Source organism: Neophocaena asiaeorientalis, unplaced genomic scaffold (genome assembly GCF_003031525.2).
Source record: "Neophocaena asiaeorientalis asiaeorientalis breed wild unplaced genomic scaffold, Neophocaena_asiaeorientalis_V1.1 scaffold601, whole genome shotgun sequence".
NCBI lineage: Eukaryota > Metazoa > Chordata > Mammalia > Artiodactyla > Phocoenidae > Neophocaena > Neophocaena asiaeorientalis.
Window position 1 is genome coordinate 1,437,706 of NW_020174793.1, and position 21,259 is coordinate 1,458,964.

Here is a 21,259-nt window from a genome sequence, read left to right on the forward strand (position 1 = left end):
CTATCTCAACTACCTGAGGTGAGGGCCCGGGGCGGGGCGCGCCCGGCGCGTCGCGAGAGTAGCGGTGCGGCCGCTGGCCGCCGCCAGCTCCCGGCCCTCAGCGCCTGGCTCCGGCTCCGGCTCCGGCTCCCCCGAGTGGCCGCGAGGGGTGGGTGGCCGGGGCGGGGCACAGCACAGGTTGGCTTCCTTTTCCTTACCTCTTCTCCTCATTTTTTGGGGGGACACCAAGGGGGCGCAGAATATGCTGTTTCTGGAGCGTACCTCCCCGAAAATATGTTTCTACACTTTTCAGATCTGCGCAATCCCAAGACGAGACCAGCCGTGATTTCTAAAAGTGCAGCGTCACTCTAGGTCCGCTGTAGCCCCGCGGAGCGGAAGGGGTGCGGCGAGTCGGGGGCCTTATAAAATGCTTTTCTTCGTAGAAGGACAATTACTGGGAATGTCTGTCTTGGAGAGGAGACATTAACGCCCCGTTCTCCCGGGAGGGGTGGCACTGGATGTTGGGTAGCGGGCCAGAACCCAAAGCAGAACCGTCTCAGGGGTCTGGACACTCAACCGCTTCATTTTCATACGAATCTCAAGATTTAAATTAATTTATGTGTAATATGTTTACATTACGGATTGAAACATCAATCACTGCAGTACCTTGTATTCTAATATTGTGTCGAGTTCGCTGCAACTTTTTTTCACACAGATTTTAAAAAACATTTTAATTTACCTACGGGAGTAATGGAATTTTAAAGAAAAAGAAAAAAATGCTCTCGGTTTGGAATCTTGTGTTGTGAATAGTCAAAACAGTGGCAGTATACTGAACAATACTTTAAAATGACAAACACGTATTCTTGTTTAATTACAGAGTTGAGTTTTAAAAACTCAGTAGCATCACTAAGTATGATTGTACTCTTAAAGCAAAACCACGTTTATCGTTACCCAGCGTACAAGGTCATAACATTTGATTTGTCAGAGACTGAATTGATTCTCTATAAGGAGTTTTGTAGAAAGATTTTTTTCTGGATATAAAATTATATATTAATTATTTATTATTCTTTCGTGTTGGTGCTCCTGATGAAAGGCTAATAACTTTGCCAGTCTGATGAATCCAGTAACAGGTAGTACATCAAGTTTAGTTTGCATGTCTTTCAAGTGTATTCGATTCTATTTTCTAAAAACCCTTTCACTCTGTCAATTCTGGGTTAAGAAAATTTTAGTATTAGATAGTGGTGCACCTAAAAATAAATGGAGTACTTTGTTTTGCATTTCAAGGCCGGATTCAGAAGCCAGCCAGAGCCCACAGTACAGCTTCGAGTCATTACCTCAGAAGATTTGTTTAATCTGTGGGGATGAAGCATCAGGCTGTCATTATGGTGTCCTTACCTGTGGGAGCTGTAAGGTCTTCTTTAAAAGGGCAATGGAAGGTAGGCTCCTTTCCCCGATCCTTTCTTGTTGGTTTAATTGTAAATGGAGACCATCTAATATTTTATAGATTTTAATCAGCCCTTGCTTCTTCTAAGAAATGGTGATATATTCGTATAACTTATATGACGATGTTTTAACAATATATTTTTATTTATAATACTCCGTATTGAATGGGGTTGGATATTATAATTGCATACTATTTGAATAACGCTTTTAACATTAGACACAAGTCACACTAATCTTGGGAACAATGCGAACATTGTTCATTAACTATTTAACTTTAAAGAAACAGATTTGTTCTGATTGTATTTTTACATTTCTATCATATATATTTTATATAATATATACCAAATTAAAATTTTCTTTCAAAAGAAAAATGGCAAAAGTTGTCAAAATTCTATATGTACATATATATGATGCAGTTACAAATTTTCTACATGATTTTGTCTTTTTCCTACATGCATGTTTATTTAATAATTATATAATGGTAATTCTAAACAAAGTTTAAAAGTTCCCTTTTTGTTTAGTATATTTTTGTAAGTGTATAGGAAATAGGTGTAAACAGTTTAAAGCAAAGGAAAAATTTAGACATCACAGTTATATAATTTCTGAAGAAGTATTTTGCTTTAAGTAAGGCTTTCATGTTTTTAAAATCATCTAAATTACATATTTACCTAATGATTTTGGATTGACTTGCATAGTGTATTTCAGACTTGAACTTTCATAGAATATATGTTTTAATTTCTCTTTCTATCTACACTAAACTCTAAGCAGCCAAACACATTTATATCTGAAGACAGAAATACATTTAAACATCATTTCACATTTGAATTCTAGCAATAAGTGTATTTCATAACAAGCTGACGTGAGTTTAGGGTTCTCTCTGGAGTTCTGATATCACACCTACACAAGGAACCAAAGATCTGAATGTCTGCTTTTTTGTTTCCTGTTTGTGAGTTCTCTAATTTCAAGAGCCCTCTACTTATGAGCAGGAAAGTAGGGAGTGGGAATTTTTACCTTAAGGGAGAGTTCAAAGGAGTTGACATGCATATTTAATACATATTTACACCAAAAGAATATTAACCCAAAAGACATTTAGCAAAAAAATTCACTATCCCTGTAGATAGCTAACATATAATTCTTTACAACTGCTATGCCCTTTTGATGGAAATGATTCCCAACTATTTATTAATGGTATGTGTACCTCTCCTACCGAAATTAATTCTTCATAAAAAATAATCACTTTGTGTATTTCTAGAACGTGATTGTTTTCCCCAAAGGATGAATGTATTTAACTGATGTTGAACATATGTATTCAGCTTCAGGGGGTTTTAATTGCATTTTAAATTAGTTGAGGTACTGTGACAAGAGGTTATGTGAGAAAACGGGACAACTGACAGTAGCCTTAACTTTCCAACTGACATCATTTAGTCATAGTTACAGTTTGAAGTCCTTTGTGTGGAAGAGTCAATTCTCCAGTGCGTAATTGGAATTACTGTTCCCATCTGACTTTGGTTCTTGAACATTCCCCCCCTGCATTAATATGATTTTCTTTATGCTTACAGTCTCCTTAGTCTAATTCTTAAGTGAATGACTCCCTTGGAGTCCTCTAAAAGCCAGTTTATTCTAGCCCAGCTCCCTCATTTTACAGATGCACAAGTCCCAAAGGCATAATGAGTTTCTAGAGCGTACAGCTAGTCGGTATCTGATTGTTAGTCAACACAGGTTAGATTTTCTTTAATTGCAATGCTTATAAATCAGAGATGGTATGCAAAAGTAGATATATGACAAATGCTACTTCATTCTTGAAAGTTACTTCAAAAGTGCATATAGCACCAAGAATACTCTAATTAAAATACAAATGCTTTCACATCATTATTATCAGAATAGCATCCTAAACATAAAGGAAGTCTTCCCAAATTTACTCTTAGAAAGCATTTGTTGGACCACTACTGTTGGCGTAGTTCTGTTTTAGTTTTGAGTAATAGAAACGAAGTACCTTTTTTCAGAAATATTTACAAAGAGGAGTTGATAAATCATTCATTTGGCTATTAAAGGACAAGTAAGATTATTGATCTCTGGACATTGAGGAGAGTTTGTAAGTGTATATGTTCAAGGAAGAGTGAAGAGATTAAGATTAGACTGACTAAGACTCGAAGATTCATATTAGAAAATTATTAGAGTTAAAGAATAGGAAGTTTGATTGCCAGTGCTTGCTTGAATCAGTGATTTAAGCCAAGAAAATAGAATGTTCTGGGAGTTTTCAAGAGTGAGAAAGATGAGGAGAAGAATTTTTGTAATTGGAGAAAAATGCCAGGTTTGAAATCTTAAAGTAGGGCTGTGTGATAAGCTGCTTCAAGGTAGAACTATGTGTGGATGCCAATATGTCCAGAAATTGAAAGTCAGTAGTCAAAAATATGGATATTAATGTTACCAAGGATAATGATAATACTGGCATTTGGGAGTGCTTTCTGTGTGCCAGTGACTAAGTGTTTTATGGGTCTTAACTCATTTAAGCCTTATAATGTAGGCATTATTATTACTTTCAATTTACAAATGAGGAAACTGAGGTTCAGAGATGTTAAATTGCCTTAATCACAGTTAAGAAGTGGTGGAGTAGGATTCAAATCCAAGGGGTGTGACTCCAGAATCTGTGCCCTCCACCACTGTACTTCCTTTCTCATAATAGGAAATTCAGTTTAAATTCCAAAAAGAAACAATAGAGGGTTGGAAGAAAAAATGTGAGCCAAGTGATAAAACATCTAGGAAGGTAAAAATGAATCCTAATGGAGAATTCAAGATCAAGGGTGATTAGAAGTGTGTGACGTAAGTGGATGGGTGATACTAACTCCACATTTAAGGCAGCAATGAGAAGACACAGTTAGGGGGCCAAGAGGCAGTTTCCCCACCTCTCCTCCAAGTTAGAAGTGGGAGACAATAAGGCCTATGAAGTCTCCCAGGAAAACTAGGTTTCCCTTGATATGAGACAGAAAAGAGAAGAGGCAGAGAAAAAAGTTACCACTGAGGAAGTTAGGGGTATGGGGTGGGGAGAAATGACCTCTCTTAAGCTGAGAAAAAAAAAAAAAAAGAATTAGCCAAAAAGTAATTGGTTGAATAGCCCATTGCATTCCTTAACTAATACTAGGACTGAACCAGGAAGTGGTCAGAAATTGCCTTAATACCTTTCAAGGAGAAGTCATAATGACCTGCCAGTCCTATAAATGCAGGCTACTGGCCTTGTATTAAGAAGGAAAAGATCATTTCTCATGATGGAATATGGTTGGGAAATATTGTAATACAGTTGAAACATACTATTTAGAAGATACTAGGCTAAGTAGGTATTGATGGATTTTTAATTATATTACATTGTTAGCCTCATTTTTTCTATCTTTATTGAGGTATAACTGACAAAATTGTAAGATATTTAAAGTGTACAATGTGATGATTTGGTGTATATGTGCCTGGTAAAAGAATTCCCCCCCCCCATCAAGTTAATTAACATATCTATCACCTCACTTATTTGACTTTCTTTTTGGAAAGAACATTTAAGTTCTACTCACCTAGCAAATTTCAATTATACAGTACTGTACAATGTTATCTGTTATAGTCACGATATTATACATTAGATCCTCAGACCTTATTCACCTTATACCTGAAAGTTTGTATCCTTTTACCAACCTCTCCCTATTTCCCCATCCTCCAGCCCCTGGTAACCACTTCTCTACTCTCTGTTTCTATGAATTCAACTTATTTTTTTGATTCCACATGTAACTGATACCATGTGGAATTTGTCTTTCTCTGTCAGGCTTATTTCACTTAGCATAATTTACTCTAAGTTCACCTAATTTTTTGTTCATGTATTAATTAACCAAATATTTATTGAGCACCTGCTGTACGCCAGACACTACGCTAGGTGCTAGTTGAAAAGCAGTAAAAGAGGACAGACCTAACTGGCTGCAGCACTAGTGGAGTTTTTAGTGTAGTGGAGGGAAGGGACATTGTATCAATTAGCATGCAGGTATCAAGATATAGATGTGCTAAATGAATGGGTTATGCCTGGAAAGCTAGAGAATTGACCCTTCTGACAGAAGCTGGGGATGGTGGGAAAAGTCTTTTGGAATTAGAAAGACACCATCATAAGTAGACCACAGAAGAAACTGAACAGAAATGAAGTATTTTTAAGAAAAACATATTTCTTTCTGAAGTTGAGTAGAGTTGGTGTCATAGTCTAAAAATGAAAACTGACTTGGTAGCATCGTTCTCCCTGGTATGACTTCCAAAACAGAAACAATGGACATTCAAATTTTTAAAGGTTTTACTATTTTTTAGAGCAATTTTAGGTTTACAGCAAAATTGAGAGGAAGGTACAGAGATTTGCCATGTACCTCCTGCCATGACACATACATAGCTTCCCCTGTTATCACAGTCCTCCACCAGAGTGGTACAACGGATGAATCTACATTGACATGTCATAATCACCAAAAGTCCATAGTTTACAATAGGGTTCATTCTTGGATTTGTAACATTAATTGGGTTTGGACAAATGTATAATGACATGTATCCATGGTTAGAGTATCATACAGAGTATTTTTGCTGCCCTTCCAAGTCCTCTGTGCTCTGCCTATTTGTCCCTTCCTCCTCCCCAACTCCTGTCAACCACTAATATTTATATTGTCACCATAGTATTTTGCCTTTTCCAGAATGTCATATAGTTGGAATCATACAGTAGGAAGCCTTTTCAAATTAGGTTTTTCCCTTAGCAATATGCATTTAACCTTCTTCCATGTGAAAAGCTCATTTCTTTTTAGTGCTGTATAACATTCCATTGTCTGGATATTCCACAATTTATTTATCCATTCACCTACTAAAGGACATCTTGGTTGCTTCCAGGTTTTGGCAATTACGAATAAAGCTGCTATAAAGATCTGTCTGCAGGTATTTGTGTGCACGTCAATTTTCAACTCCTTAGGGCAAATAGCAAGGAGTACAATTGCTTGGTAAGAGTATGTTTAGTTTTGTAAGAAACCACCAAATTGTCTTCCAAAGTGGCTGTACCATTTTACAGTCCCACTCTCAATAAATGAGAGTTCCTCTTGTTTCACATCCTTGCCAGCATTTGTGTTTCTTAGTGCTTTAGATTTTGGCCATTCTAATAGGTGTGTAGTGGTAGCTCATTATTGTTTTGACTTAAATTTCCCTGATGACATATTATGTGAAGTATGTTTTCATATGCTTATTTGACATCTGTATATCTTCTTTGGTGAACTCCGGACGCGCAGGCTCAGCCGCTCCGCGGCACGTGGGATCCTCCCAGACCAGGGCATGAACCCGCGTCCCCTGCATCGGCAGGCAGACTCTCAACCACTGTGCCACCAGGGAAGCCCTCTGTTGAGTTTTAAGAGGGTTTTTTGTTTTTTGGTTTTTTTTGTATATTTTGGATAACAGGCTTTATCAGATATGTATTTTGCAAATATTTTGTCCCACTCTATCTCTTTATTCTCTTGGCAGTGTCTTTCACATAGCAGAAAATTTTACTTTTAATGAAATCTGGTTTCTCAGTTCTTTCTTTCCTGCATTATGACTTTGGTATTATATCTAAAAATTTATCACCAAACTCAAGGTCATCTGGATTTGCTCCTATGTTATCTTTCTTTTAGGAGTTTTATTGTTTTGCATTTTACATTTAGTTCTGTGATACATTTTGAGTGGATATTTGTAAAGGGTATAATGTCTGTGTCTAGATTCACTTTTTTTGCATAGAGGTGTCTAGTTATTCTAACACTACTTGTTGAAGAAACTGTCCTTTCTCCATTGTATTGCCTTTACTCCTTTGTTAAAGATAAGTTGACTATATTTATGTGGTTCTATTTTTAGGCTTTCTATTCTGTTCCATCCATCTATTAGTCTGTTCTTTCACCTATACCACAATGTCTTGATTATTGTAGCTTTATCATAAATCTTAAAGTCAGGTAGTGTCAGTCCTCCAACTTCAGTATTGTGTTTCCTATCTTGGGTCTTTTGCCTCTCCATATAAACTTTAGAATCTTTTGTTAATATCCATAAAATGGCCTTCTGGGATTTTGATTGGGCTTATATCTATAGATCGTTTTGGGAAGAACTGACATCTTGACAATATTGAATCTTCCTATCCATGAACATGGAATATCTCCCCATTTATTTAGTTCTTTTAGCCCATTTTTTAGAGTTTTACGGTTTCCCCCATATAAACCTTATACATATTTTGTTACATTTATACCTAAGTACTTCATTTTTGGGGGTGCTAATGTAAATGTATTGTGTTTTTAATTTAAAATTTCACTTATTCATTTCTGGTACATAGGAAAGCAACTGACTTTTGTATATTAGTCTTGTATCCTGTGACCTTGCTATAATTGCTTATTTCTTCCAGGAGTTGTTCTGTCAATTCTTTTTGGATTTTCTACATAGAAGAACATACCATCTGCAAACAAAGACAGTTTTATCTCTTTCTTCCCAATGAGTATATCTCTTATATTCTTTTCTTGTCCTATTGCATTTGTAGGACTCCCACTACAGTGTTGAAAATGAGTGATGAGAGGAGATATCTTTGGCTTGGTCCTAATCTAATGGAAAGTCTTCTAGCTTCTCACCATTAAGTGTGACATTAGCTGTAGGTTTTTTGTAGATATTTTTTATCAAGTTGAGAAAGTTCCTCTCTATTTCTAGTTCACTAATAGATTTTTCATGAGCGATTGTTGGCTTTTGTCAAATGCTTTTTCTACATCTGTTGATATGATCAAGTGATTTTCTTTTTTAGCTTGTTAATGTGATGGAACACATTAATTTTCAAATGTTGAACCGGTCTTGCATACTTGGGTTGAATCCCATTTGGTCATGATGTACAATTCATTTTTATACTTTTATTGGATTTAATTTGCTAAGATTTTTTTTGAGGTTTTCTGCGTCTATTCGTGAGAGATATTATAGTTTTCTTTTCTTGTAATGTCTTTGTCTAGTTTTGTATTAGTATAATGCTGGCCTTATAGAATGAGTTAGGAAGCATTCTCTCTGTTTTCATCTCTGAAACAGAATGTAGAGAATTGGTATAATTTCTTCCTTAAATGTTTGGTAGAATTCATCATTGAACCCATCTGGGCATGGTGCTTTCTGTTTTGGAAAGTTATTATTGATTCAAATTCCTTAATAGCTAAAGGCCTATTCAGATTGTCTTTTTTTTTCTCATGTGAGTTTTGGCAGATTGTGACTCTCAAAGCCTTGGTCCATTTCATCTAGGTTATCAAGTTTGTAAGCATAGAGTTGTTCATGGTATTCTTTATTGTTCATTTAATGTCCATAGAATCTATAGTGATGTCTCCCCTTTCATTTCTGATATTAGTAATTTGTGTCCTCTCTCTTTTTTTGTTAGTTATCCTCTCTAGAGGCTTATTGATTTTATTTATCTTTTCAGAGAACCAGCTTTTGGTTTTGTTTATTTTCTTTATTCATTTTCTCTTTTCAATTTCATTGATTTCTGATCTAATTTATTATTTCTTTTCTTCTACTATTTGGCTTAATTTACTCTTTTTTTCTAGTTTCCTAAGGTGAAAGTTTAGAAGATAGACCTTAGATCTTTTTTCTTCCCTAATATAATATTTAATGCAAAATATTTTCTTTTATAATATATTTAATGCTAAAAATTTCCCTCTAAGCACTGCTTTTGATGTTTACCACAGATTTTGATATTTGTGTTTTCATTTTCATTTAGTTCAAAATACTTTTAAATTTCTCTTGAGATTTCTTCTTTGAATCGTGTGTTATTTAAAGTGTGTTGTTAAATCCCCATGTACTTTGAAATTTTCCAGTTGTCTTTCTGTTATTGATTTCTAGTTTAGTTTCTTTGTGTTATAAGAACAGACATTGAATGATTTCTGTTCTCTAAAGTTGTAAAGGTATGTTTTATGGCCTAGTGTTATGGTGTGTTTTATGTGGCTTATCTTGATGAATATTTCACGTGAGCTTGAGAAGAAGGTGTATTCTGCTGTGTTGGATGAAGTAGTCTATAGATGCCAATTATGTCTAGTTGATTGTTGATGTTGTTGAGTTCAACTATGTCCTTACTGATTTTGTGCTTGCTGGATCTATTTCCAATAGAGAGGTGTTGAAGTGCCTAACAGTAATAGTGGACTCATCTATTTCTCCTTGTAGTTCTATCATTTTTACCTCACAAAATTTTGATGATATGTTGTTAGATGCATACACATTAAGAAGTATTATGTCATCTTGGAAAATTGGCCCCTTTATCATTATGTAATGCCCCTCTTTATTCCTAATAATTTCCCTTGCTTTGAAGTCTCCTTTGTTTGTTAAATTTTTTTTTGGACAAACTCATGAATTATTTTTGCTGTCTTTAGAGCTCTGTAGTGCTTTCTCCATCTTTTTTAGTCCACAACATTATCCAATAATCCCTTCCACCGTAATTTCTTTGATTTATATTTGGGCTCTTGAGAAGACAATTTGCCAATAATCTTATTTAATTTAATTTTCTCTCTATAGAGTCAACCCTATGGCAGTTTTCCTGTTACTCTAAAAATAAACATGTATTAATTCACTGGACTTCTCTTCTAAACTCTATAAATACTATTATTAATAGATAATAAATTGGATAATTTATTCTCAAGCTGCAGGTCTCTGAGCTTAATATTTAGCCTGAGTAGTAAGCTGGTTTTAAGCACAATTTTGCATTGTAATCCATTGATATAAGCCTCCACTTTACTGAAAAAGAAATGGTGAGAAAGATGGCTTTTGGTATCATCAGCTCAATATTTGGTTATGTAGGGTTCTTAATCCTACTGCAAGAACATGAAGGGGAAGTATTGGTATGAAGACATCCATGCCAGTGCTAAGAGATAGTGCCCTTTTCCAGCCTTTAAGTTGTTGTACTTTAAGTACTCAAGTAATGCAACAATACATTCTCCTTAAAAAAAATCGAAACATCACCAATGAGATTTAAATTCTCTTTATCAATACCTCTAATCTGTTCCCTTCTCTACCGTTCTTCTATACCTCTATCTCAGTTTTTTACAATTTTGTGTATATGTGTGTAATATGTTGTTTTAGATATGTTGATACATAAATGGTATCATATATCACAATTTGTGTATCACTCCTCATTTTTTTCATGAAACAATGACTTGAAGCCCTGTATGTTGATATATATTCCTAGCTTGTTCTTTTAACTATTACATAATACTTTATAAGATGAAAATCCTCTTAGCATTGCCATTACTTGAGTAAGCACTTTTTGTTCTTGTCTCCTTGGATACATGCCTTGCTCCTCTTTCTAGAATATAATTACGTATTTTGATACTCTAAAATAAATGTAAATTAATTAAATGATTAGCTTGCTTCATGCTGCTAAAATGATTTAATTCATTAATTTATTCACTCTACCTACATGTATTGATACTTACTGCATTTAAAAGTTACTTGTGCTGGGAATACAAAGGTGATTGTGTATGCAGTCCATGTCTTTGACATGTACAAAACCAAGAAGCAAACAAAAACAAAAATCCTGTCAATCAATTAGTGAACATGAGAATACATTGATATGAGTTATGCCAAAGCCATGCATGATCCACCCTAGGGTTCAGTTAGAGAAATCTAGAAGGATTGGAGTTTTTTCCACTATTATATCCTAATGTTGTGTGAGAAGCTTATTCATTTAACAAACACTATACTTACACTTGATTATGACCAGGTACTGTTCTGAGTGCTTTACTGTATTAAGTCATTTAATTCCTCCAAAAGTCCCATAAGGTGGAGGTACTCTCATTATTTGTACTTCACCAGTGAGTATACAGAAAGGTCACTACATAGTGTAGGGACCAAGATTCAAACACAGGGCATCTGACTCCAACTTCTGTGTTTTGTGTGCTTCTACACTGTCTCTCCAGATTGTTTTGTACTTGAACAAAACAATTAATTAGTTTATAATTTTTCAAACAAAAACATGATATTTTATGGGGGACTGGTTTTCGAGTTTTGCTCCTTAACTCAGTCCCATTCATTCTTAGCCCAGAAGAGCTCCACTTTTGTCTGTTTACTTGGTTGACTCTTCCACTTAAGATTTTATTTGAACAAAGAATTCTCTGCCAACATTTTCGTTAAATACCGCTGCATTATGACAGGAAACCCTCAGGCCGCAGTCAAGTGTTTATTCTGGTACTTGAGCCAATCCTACACAGTTTCTTGACTATTTGCTGAAAACTTTTTGACATCTGTGCAAAGAGAGGATGAACATTTGGTCAAGATTTCAAATCTAACTCTTCAGTATTCTAACAGAATATCAGCATTGTCACATGAAAATCACATCTGAGTTATAGAGCTCTATCTTTTGTCAGCAAAACAAAGTAAGTGCAGGAAATCTTTCAGCAATAACTTCTCTAAAGGACTGATTGAAATAATTGATACTTATGACAGAGACTCCAAAACAGGCACACAAATTTTTTACTTGCCTGGATTTTTAAGTTTTATCCTCATTTACAACATTAGAAAATCACATATTCTGTCATCTTCCATACCTACCTAATTTGTGGAAGGGTAGATGAACACAATCTCCTTCTTGTTGCTAGATGACCTTCATGTAATAAACTACATAATGCCTACTTCACCAAATTTATCAGCCTATTGTGTTTTCCTTTTTACTTTGACTTCTACAAAGCAAAGAAGTGAATTTTCATGCTCAATTTTTTAAAAATGTAATTAACTTAGGTTTCTGGTTTCGTTCACAACTGCTACTACAGCCTTTGGTGTTATGTACTTTATACAACATTTTAAGAAATCGTATAATCTTTTTTGAAACACAGTACTCAATCATTATTTCTTAAGGGAAAAAATACTTCCTGTGTTATTTTTCTCTTGTATGACTCAGTGAGTTATTTATGAAATTGAATAAAAAAGTAGTGAGTATGGACAATGAGCTCAATATTGTGGTGTAATATTTGTAGGAGACATAAACATTAAAGTGTGAAAATAATGGTTATTATTTATTAAATGTTTACTAAATTTAGGCACTCTCCTAGTTTTTTTATATGTACTAACTTATTTAACCCTCAGAACAATCCTCTCAGGCAGGTTCTATTTTCCTCATTTTACAGATAAGGTTCATTGAGTTAGTGAAAAGTAGGGCAGAACTCAATTCCTGGAGCTCATGCTCTTACTCTTTCCCGAGTCCTTGTGGCCTGTACAGTAGAAGGTACAGTCCTTGATTTCAAGGAGCTTGTGGGCAGCCTACAGTTTAGTGTCTGATTAAATTCTTTGATGCAGACTTGGAATGCTGAAGTGCATCGGGGAAGAAGATACCAATATCTGTCATTACTGACGGCCTGTGTAATAGAAATCATGCTAAATGCTGTATATTCATTATCTCTCTTCTTATCCCCACTTTTTAGGTATCTGAGCAGAGACTCAGGAGTTAAGTAACTTACCAAAACTAGTAGGTAATGCTGTAGGAGCTTATTTATTTTGTCCTGTAATAGTTAGAAAAGGTGATTTATTGGAAATACTAGGATATTGATATTCACAACCTTTAAAAAATAGATAAAGGTTAGGAGTTAAGAAGCTTTCGTTTTCAGATGGGTTATTCAATAAATAGTCTTGGAACTACTGGCTTATTATACAAAAGAAAAATTTCAGGTGGGTCAACAATTTAAGTGTTTTTTTTAAGGAAAAAGATTCAAAAGCGTGGAAATAAAAGATGGAGGTATGTATTTATAATATTGGAATGGCAAAACTTTCTAATATTGACATGAAGTCCAGAATTCAAAATCAAATTTGGTCCATTTTGCTACATAAGGCAAACTTTTTCTATAAGGCAAAAAGCAAAGTCAAGGGACAAATTGTAAAACTATTTGTAACACATGTATAAATCAAAAGAATGTTATTGCTAAAATGCAGAATGTTCTTACAAACCTTTGTCCTTACAAAAAAAAAAGAAAAATGAACAAAAGATATGAAGACAATTCACAAAACATAGTCTGTAGAGGGATGAAAAATGTTCAATGTGCTAATAATTATTACTGATCAAAATAATAGTGGGCATGCCAACAATCATATTGATAAAACAATGAATAATGGCCATTTGAAAGTTGGAGGGCAATTTGGTATTATCTATTAAAAGTATTCATCACTTTGGCCCAACAATTCTACTTCTAGAAACTGGTCTTTAAAAGAACTCTAGAAATGTGTAGAAATACCTCTAGGTAGATTTTGAGTACCACATTATTTGCAATACTGAGAAAATGAAAACAGTTCAAATGTCTGCTAATAGGTTAAGAAATTATGATATACCCTTGCAATAAAATACACTGTGACATTAAAAAGAATGAGCTACCTGTCTATATTTCAGATTGAAAAGGCATCTTCAATATATGATTTTGTGAAAAAGCAAGTAACAATATCATTTGGGGTAAAAATAATTTCACCCTTTTGATATTACTATATATAGGAAACTATATGAAAAAAAATACAGCAAACTGCTTACTGTTGGGATATGATATGGTGATATGTTTTGTTCTTTAAGCAAGAATTTCCTGAAGAGCCCACTCTTGCACATCTACCTAGTGCCTGACTTCTCTCCACACTAGCTCTACCTAGCATGAGCTGGGCTCTGCTCCCCTAGTGCTATCTAGTGGCAGTAATGCACCACTTTTCACCTTCAGGCACCCAAGGAAGTTGAAAGAGACCAACAAAAGGTGACACTTAAGGCAGAAATATTCAGGAGGAAAGCCTGAGGTCTCCCTGCATCATGAATTAAGGAATTCAACCTGACTATATGGAGCCAAGAACTGACAGAGGCCCACAGTTCCTCATCATGACCTCAGTATCCAAAAAGACCTGCAAACAAAAGTTTTGTTTTAGTCCCTTGTCAGTAATTACCTGATCTGAATTCATTCGGCCGCAGAACCTGACCCAAATTCATATTTTATGGGCTGTGTGAATATTCATACATTTTTCTGCATAAGTATTAATATTTTTTATGAAGTTTTGCTCAACTATCTAAAATCTAAACAATTTTGAATTCTGAAACATATCCTCAAAAGGATTTAGCGAGGAGATTTGGACATGTACTAAGAAATAAATTCATAGATATTTTGAACACAGTGTCTGCTGGAGTTTTGCAATGCAGCAGCCCTGAAAATTACAATAAACATTTACTAAACAATTATTGATATTTATTCTTCCTATACTTTTACTACCATGCTGGGTCCTGCAGAAGGCTGCAACAGATAAATAAACTATAATACCTAACCTCATAGAATTTTTAATTCCATCAGGGAGATAAGACAACCTCATAAGTATAACATAGGTAATATAAACTGAATGTGGTTTGGATTTTGAGGGGAAAAAAGATCATAATTAATTAGGGAGACCAAAATGTGTTTTGTGGGGAAGATAGCACATTAGATGGACTGCTGAGAATGCATGAGTTTGATAGCAAGAGTTGTAATAATGGCTGTTACAAACAAAAGGTATGAGCAGAAGCACAATTTGGCTAAAGCATGGAGCATGGTCAGGTATCCAAGAATCTTTTGTCATTATATATAACATTTTGATGGTTTTATCCCTGGGGTGATAGCTTTCATGAGATTTTCAAAGGGAGATTTTCAGAGGGATCAGTGACACTCTCCAAAAAAGTTAGGTACCACTGCAGTAGAGGAATGGTGAGAATTATTATAAAACAGAAAGTTGAAAAAATGTGGAATGACAAAATGTGGTGTTTGGCAGTTAACTGAGTAGAGAATGAGATACCCCTAAAAATTTTTGAGCACTGTAGTGACATATTCCAATATGTAGCTTAGGAAATTTAATATGTCAACAGTGTATAGGAAGGATTGAGGTGGGGAAGCTATAAACCCATGAGAACAGTCTGGAGATGATGCATTAAGGAACTGAGCCAGGATGGTGGCCCAGAAAAATGGCTTCAGTGGGTAGATGGGAGCCAAGATCAGCCAAAGCTTCACAGAAGAATTTTTTGGGAAAAAATGTAGATAGAGGAACTCAGACCTAAAGAAAGAGGAAGTACATGATTATTTTATGAAGTAAAGGAGTGATGTTGAAAGTAGTGTTTAGAGAGGATTATCCTTAGAGCACCATGCAAAATGGATTTGAACAGAGGTTATATGCCTTTGAGTCAGAGGAAACACCTGTGGAACTGATAAATAGATTATGAGATGTAGTTTAATTTCAAATTGTATATATTATATGCTACATAATGTACTTGCCAGGATCTTGAAATAATATAATCTTTTGTGCACAGCATAACTTCTGATAATTGAGACATTCTGGTCTATAAATTCACTTATTTGTTCATTTACTCATTTATAAACAAAAACATGTATTCAGTGACTTTTTTGCACCAGGATTTGTAGTAGATATTGAAACTCAGAAATGAATAAGTTTGTAACCTAGGGAGAAAGAAATAGAAATTCATTATTAAATACAGTCTAGTAATATTTAGGGGAGGTATGAACTACAAATTGTAGAAGCATAGGATAGTGGGCAGCTAACTCTGGTGTCTAGTGACTGGGGACAGAGGGGAGCAATATGAATCTTGTGTAAGCATTGGCTGAAAATATTCAATTTTTTAAATCTTCCTAATTTCAAAGCTTGTGGCAGCTTTTGAGTTGTTAACAGTAGAGACCACGATGGTTGATCTTTCTTTAAGCAGAGCACTTTAGCGAATGTTTCTTTATGCAAAGGTCAGTCCAGAGCAAACTTGGGGTTGGGGGAGATGAACATGTGAAGAACTGAACCTCTCTGTGTACAAGTATATTAAGAGGGTTGTCAGCTGGCAGCTGGTGCAAGAGGTAGGGAATAGAGAGAGGGCCTAATGACAGAGTAAAGGGCTAGGGTACAAAGGGAAATAAATGCCTGTGAGAAATTCCCTGTTATAGGGGATGTTTGATAAATCCCTATGAATGGTAACGTCTGGCAGCAAATTTGGCATTATTTACTGACTTGTGTTTTCATTACCTCCAGCTACCCTGAAACCTTAAGTGAACTTTCACCTTACTTAATCACTCTGTCTTCCTGTTGCTTTGGGGAAATGAAGGAAGGTGGTGATGTCCAGTATGTGTGGCAAGGAGCCCAGAAAGAAAGTACTGCAGAAAGAGCCACGAGCATTTATTAGGTCTGGAGTGAGCCATTTTTCCCCAAATATACTAGACCGCCAGTATATTTCTAATATGATGCACCCACCCCAGGGGCTGTGCATTGAGATGTGTGAAGGAAATGTTATTTATTATTATTTGAAAATAAGAAATGAATCATTGATATCAATGGTATCTGTCCTGGCATGCTCTTTCAAAGCATACATCAGAGGCTTTTGGAGTGCAAGGCCTCCTAATGGAGGTGCCCAAGTTCCATGGTGCAGAGGTGTTGACAAATGCCCCCTTATTTCATGCTTCGGGTATGGCAGAGTACTGCAGCTTACCTGGATCTGCAAGTAAACCACAGATTAAAGATAATACCAATTAATAAAGCACAGTGAACAAGAAAAGTGGCGGGGCTGGAATTCCCCTAACTCCAGTAATAGTTCCTCAGATGTAGAGCTCTAGACAATATAGTCAGGCCTGTCACGAAATTGAAAAAATTAGAATTTATCAAGACAACAATTTGAAATATGGATTTATATACATTATCATAAAAAATGAACCTTGCTCTAAGAATATGTTTTGCTACAGATCTTGGCTAATAACTGTATGAAGCCATTATTGTAAACTAGGCATTAAAAATTTAGTATTCAGAACCTGAGGACAACCTGTACAATTTTTTAGCAATGTTTAAGGTCATGCAATACTCAATTTAGTCATTCACAAATTGCATGTAACCTAATGAAAAATGTTTAGAAGCCCCCTTTGAGGGTTTCTAAGGAAAAACCCACATACACAGGTTTTTGCTGTTCTTCCTACTATAGAATAAATGACTGAAATAGTATCTAAAACAAAACAAAAAATACATGTAAAATAACTGGGTGGCCAGATAAAATGCATTCAGCAAATACTTTTGGAAAATATATAGAAAACATTGCTCAAGACTAAAAAAAATAAATATTAGAAAAATTATGGTGTGGGAGGTTTATTAGTCAAAAGAAAGAACACAGAGTTTCACAGGTCTTGGTTGGTATTACAATGAGTTACTGCCAAAAGGTAATCACCAAAAAATTCAATTTAGTAAACTTTGACGTTGTGTTACTCGAGGCTAATGAAATGATTGGATCTCAAGCAGTCCACTGTGCAGTCCAAATGTATCTAGTCTCAATTGTTGTTTTTACACCATGTTTAAACCAATGGTTTAAAACTAGTGCCTTTACACCAATGGAAAAGATTCTGGATATCATAGGCGGAGAGTCCAGGAAATCTGGTTGGTTAGTACCCATTTTGTTGGTCTACCTAGTGCGACTAGCACATATCAAGGTTGATGCAGTTGCCTGCCTTTTCTCTGCCCTCTGTTTCTCTCCTCTTGATTTTTAAGAATAGGAGATGGCTGGAGGACAGGAGCTGTTTGAGAGTTAATCTGAGTTAACATTATCTCATTATCACTAGCTGTCTTATGATGGGATTTTACTGGTTGCTAGGTTTTATTTCAAGAATGAAATATACAGAAAAAGTGTTTTTGATAAGTCTGTAAAGCAAAGATGTAGTCTCAATAGTAACTGCCTTCTTTTCTAAATGAATATTTTATGGAAAGGCTGCATAAACCACTGATAGGATTTTTGCTGTGATATTAAAAAAAAAAGGTTCAAGTTAAGGTTACAGGTAGCATCATTTATGAAATTCATTTACTGCTTCCTTCATTGGTAAGATATATGTTGCAGCAAATAAGTGGGAATTTTAAGTGAACAAAGCTCTGAAAGATGTCATTACTGTGGCAGATTTTTAACACAAGGCCCTTAAGATACAGTAGAATCATAACAATACTTTGCAACATAGTGAAGCGTGACAATGAAAACCTTCTACCACACAATGGTTTTCTCATTGCACAGTACTTTCAAAGAGTTGTCAGGTTTAAAGATAAGCTACATATTTTCCTTTATAAAAGAATATATGTTCCAAATTGCTGACATTTCCTATGATAACAAGTTGTTTCAATAGTACGCTACTTAGCAGAAGGGACACTTCATCTGCCCCTTCAAGTTAAAGACAATGTTTTGGATAGAAAAACAGAAGTGACTGCTTTTTGCAAGACAGCTTTGTGATGTAGAGAGCATTTTGAAAATCAGGTGTCTGTAGATGATCCTGTTATTTGATTTTGTTTTGAAGGCATCATGAGTACATAATAGATAAAAAGTTTCATAAGTACATACACTTGGAAATAGAATTTTCTAACTTCTTAAAAAATATCTTCCAGGGTGTCAATGGTTATTATATTTAGTAGTAATAGTGGCATTTATATAACACTTATTACATACCAGGAACTTGGCTAAATGTATTACATGAAGCACAAGGTGGTTCACTCACTTGGACAGGCAAATAGTGAATAAATGGCAAAGCTGAGATTGGAACCCAGAGAACCTTCTCTCTTATCCATTATGTTTCTTCTTATCCATTATTTAGTGCCTCTTTGTCCTAATTATTTGTAACAAAAACTAATTTACATTAGGGAGGGTAAAAATTTGCTGGCTGAATTTCAGGGGAAAAGAAATTTTGCATAATTGGTAGGTAGGATTGAAAAATGAATATTTGACTAAATAACCTGTCCTGCAAACAGTCCATTCATGGTTTCTGGATGACTGTCTTCCACCTTCTCCTTCTTCTCAGCCTTCCAACACTCTCCCATCCTCACTTTCAGCTGATGAACTGGCTTCCTAACTTTCTAACAAAACTTCCAGAAACTGCTACCATCCCATGTACTCCTGGTGGCATCTAACCCATAATTGACTTTTCCTCCTGTTACTAGGGATCTGCACTCCTCCCCAAGGCCAGCCTTCTGCCCTTGTGCATTAGGTCCAGTCTTTTCCTGTTGACTCAAGGGCAGGCTCTAGCAATTTTTCTCCTCCCTGAATCAATTTTTCCCCTCTCTCATTGATCATTCTCATCAGCATGTAAACATGCTCTTATTTCTCCCATCTTAAAATAAAATAAAACCAAAATACTTCTGTTGATTTTCTCATCCTTCAGCTACCAACCATTTCTGTACTCCTTTTGCAGCCAAACACTCTAAAAAATTTTTGCTCCCATTCTCTCTTAAGCCTAATCCAATCAGTCTTTTGTCTCTTACACTTACTTCACCAAGACTTCCCTTGTCAAGATTACCACATTGCAAAATCTGGCGGGCAATTCTTAGTCCCATCCTACTTGATCTATTGGTGGCATTTGACAGTTGATTGCTCCACCTTCCTGGAAATGCTTTCTTCACTTGGCTTTCAGGACACGACGCTCTTGATTTTCCTCACTTGTTCCTGTTCAGTCTCCTCTTCTCCTTTAGCTTTTAACATTGGAGGGCCCAGTGCTCAGTATTTGGATCCCTGTTTTTATACTTACTTCCTCAGAGAGCTAATCTAGTCTCATGACTTTAGATAAATCATCCATATCCTGATAACACCCAAATTTTTATCTCTAGTCCAGACTTTTCTGCTGAACTCTAGACTCATATATCTGGCTGTCAACTTGATATCTTCACAGATGACTACTGAACATCTTGAACTATTCTGTCCAAAAGTTATCTCCTAATTTACTTTGAATTTTGTTTGGTAAGCCAATGTTCCTCCCATTTTGGTCTTCAAACCTTTCTGTCTGGGAACCAGTACCTGGAGTACTGGTTTAAAATGCAGATTTCTGAGCCTCAACCCAGATATGCTGAATCAAAATGTCTAGGAAAAGAACTCAGAAATCTGCATTTCAGTGACCTGTTCAGCTTCTTCTTATGCATAGTAAAGTACTGCTTTACTCAGAGGGGCAGCCAGAGTCTTTAATCTGGGAGGTAGCAAGATCAGCTTCATTTATGAGAAGGTAACTATAGAAGCAATGGTGAAGATGGGCAAAAAGTTATGCCAGGAGGGCAGTTCTAAGATGATTTAAAATACTATTTGATCTAGATCAGGGGCCTTTACCTTTGCTGAGAAGCTACTTTTCATTCCCTGAAGCAGTGAAGTCAAAGTGTAGAAGGCAGATGGGCAGTTGCCCCTACCAAAAATACTCCCTTCTCCAGGAAGAATTCTCAAAAATGTGAGAGGAAAAGGAGGAAGTGTTACCAAGTCCAGGCTCGATCTGCTCACTGCACAACAGGTCAGTAAATTGGGAGATGAGGTATTGAGGAAAGGAATAGTGACTTTATTTGGAAAGCAGGGTGTCTGAGAAGATGTTGGACTAGGTCCTAGAGTACCATCTTATCGGGGTCACCATGCTAGTTTCTTTTATAGAACAGAGAGGGGGAGGAGGTGAGGAATTAAAGTTAAAAAGGCCCCAAGTCTTGCAAAATATCTCCTGGTTTTGACCAGCCTTGGGGAGGGCATGTGTTAATTTCTTATTTTCTGCAGCCATTCACAGGTGGGCAGGGTCAGGGTGTTTCCCTGTGAGCTGAACAAAGGCACTTTAGTTTAACATTCAGGCAGAGGGGCAGGGTTCCCTGAGGCAAGCCATTATGTATGCCTATAGCTATAGACAGACAAAAGCAATGGAAAACAAAGGTCAAAGTAAAAGAAACAGATCCAACATGGAGTCAGACCTTGTTCTTCCCTATTATAGAAGGGTGGAGACTTTTTGTGTCTTTATTCTATATCAGAAACAATAGTAGAAACGTGGTACTGTTTTCATTATCTCTTTTAATTCTCAGGAGTTGTTTGAGGAGTTACTATTACCATCCC

The 21,259-nt window shown here is 35.8% G+C and overlaps 1 protein-coding gene across 1 annotated transcript in view; it reads left to right on the plus strand.

Moving 5' to 3' along the window:
- PGR (progesterone receptor) overlaps nucleotides 1-21,259 on the plus strand; it is a 99,239-nt gene that overhangs the window by 1,641 nt on the left and 76,339 nt on the right. The window contains exons 2-3 of the mRNA XM_024760349.1: nucleotides 1-18; nucleotides 1,264-1,415. Of these exons, the coding sequence (XP_024616117.1) occupies nucleotides 1-18; nucleotides 1,264-1,415 (170 nt within the window). The remainder of the gene's footprint in view (nucleotides 19-1,263; nucleotides 1,416-21,259) is intronic.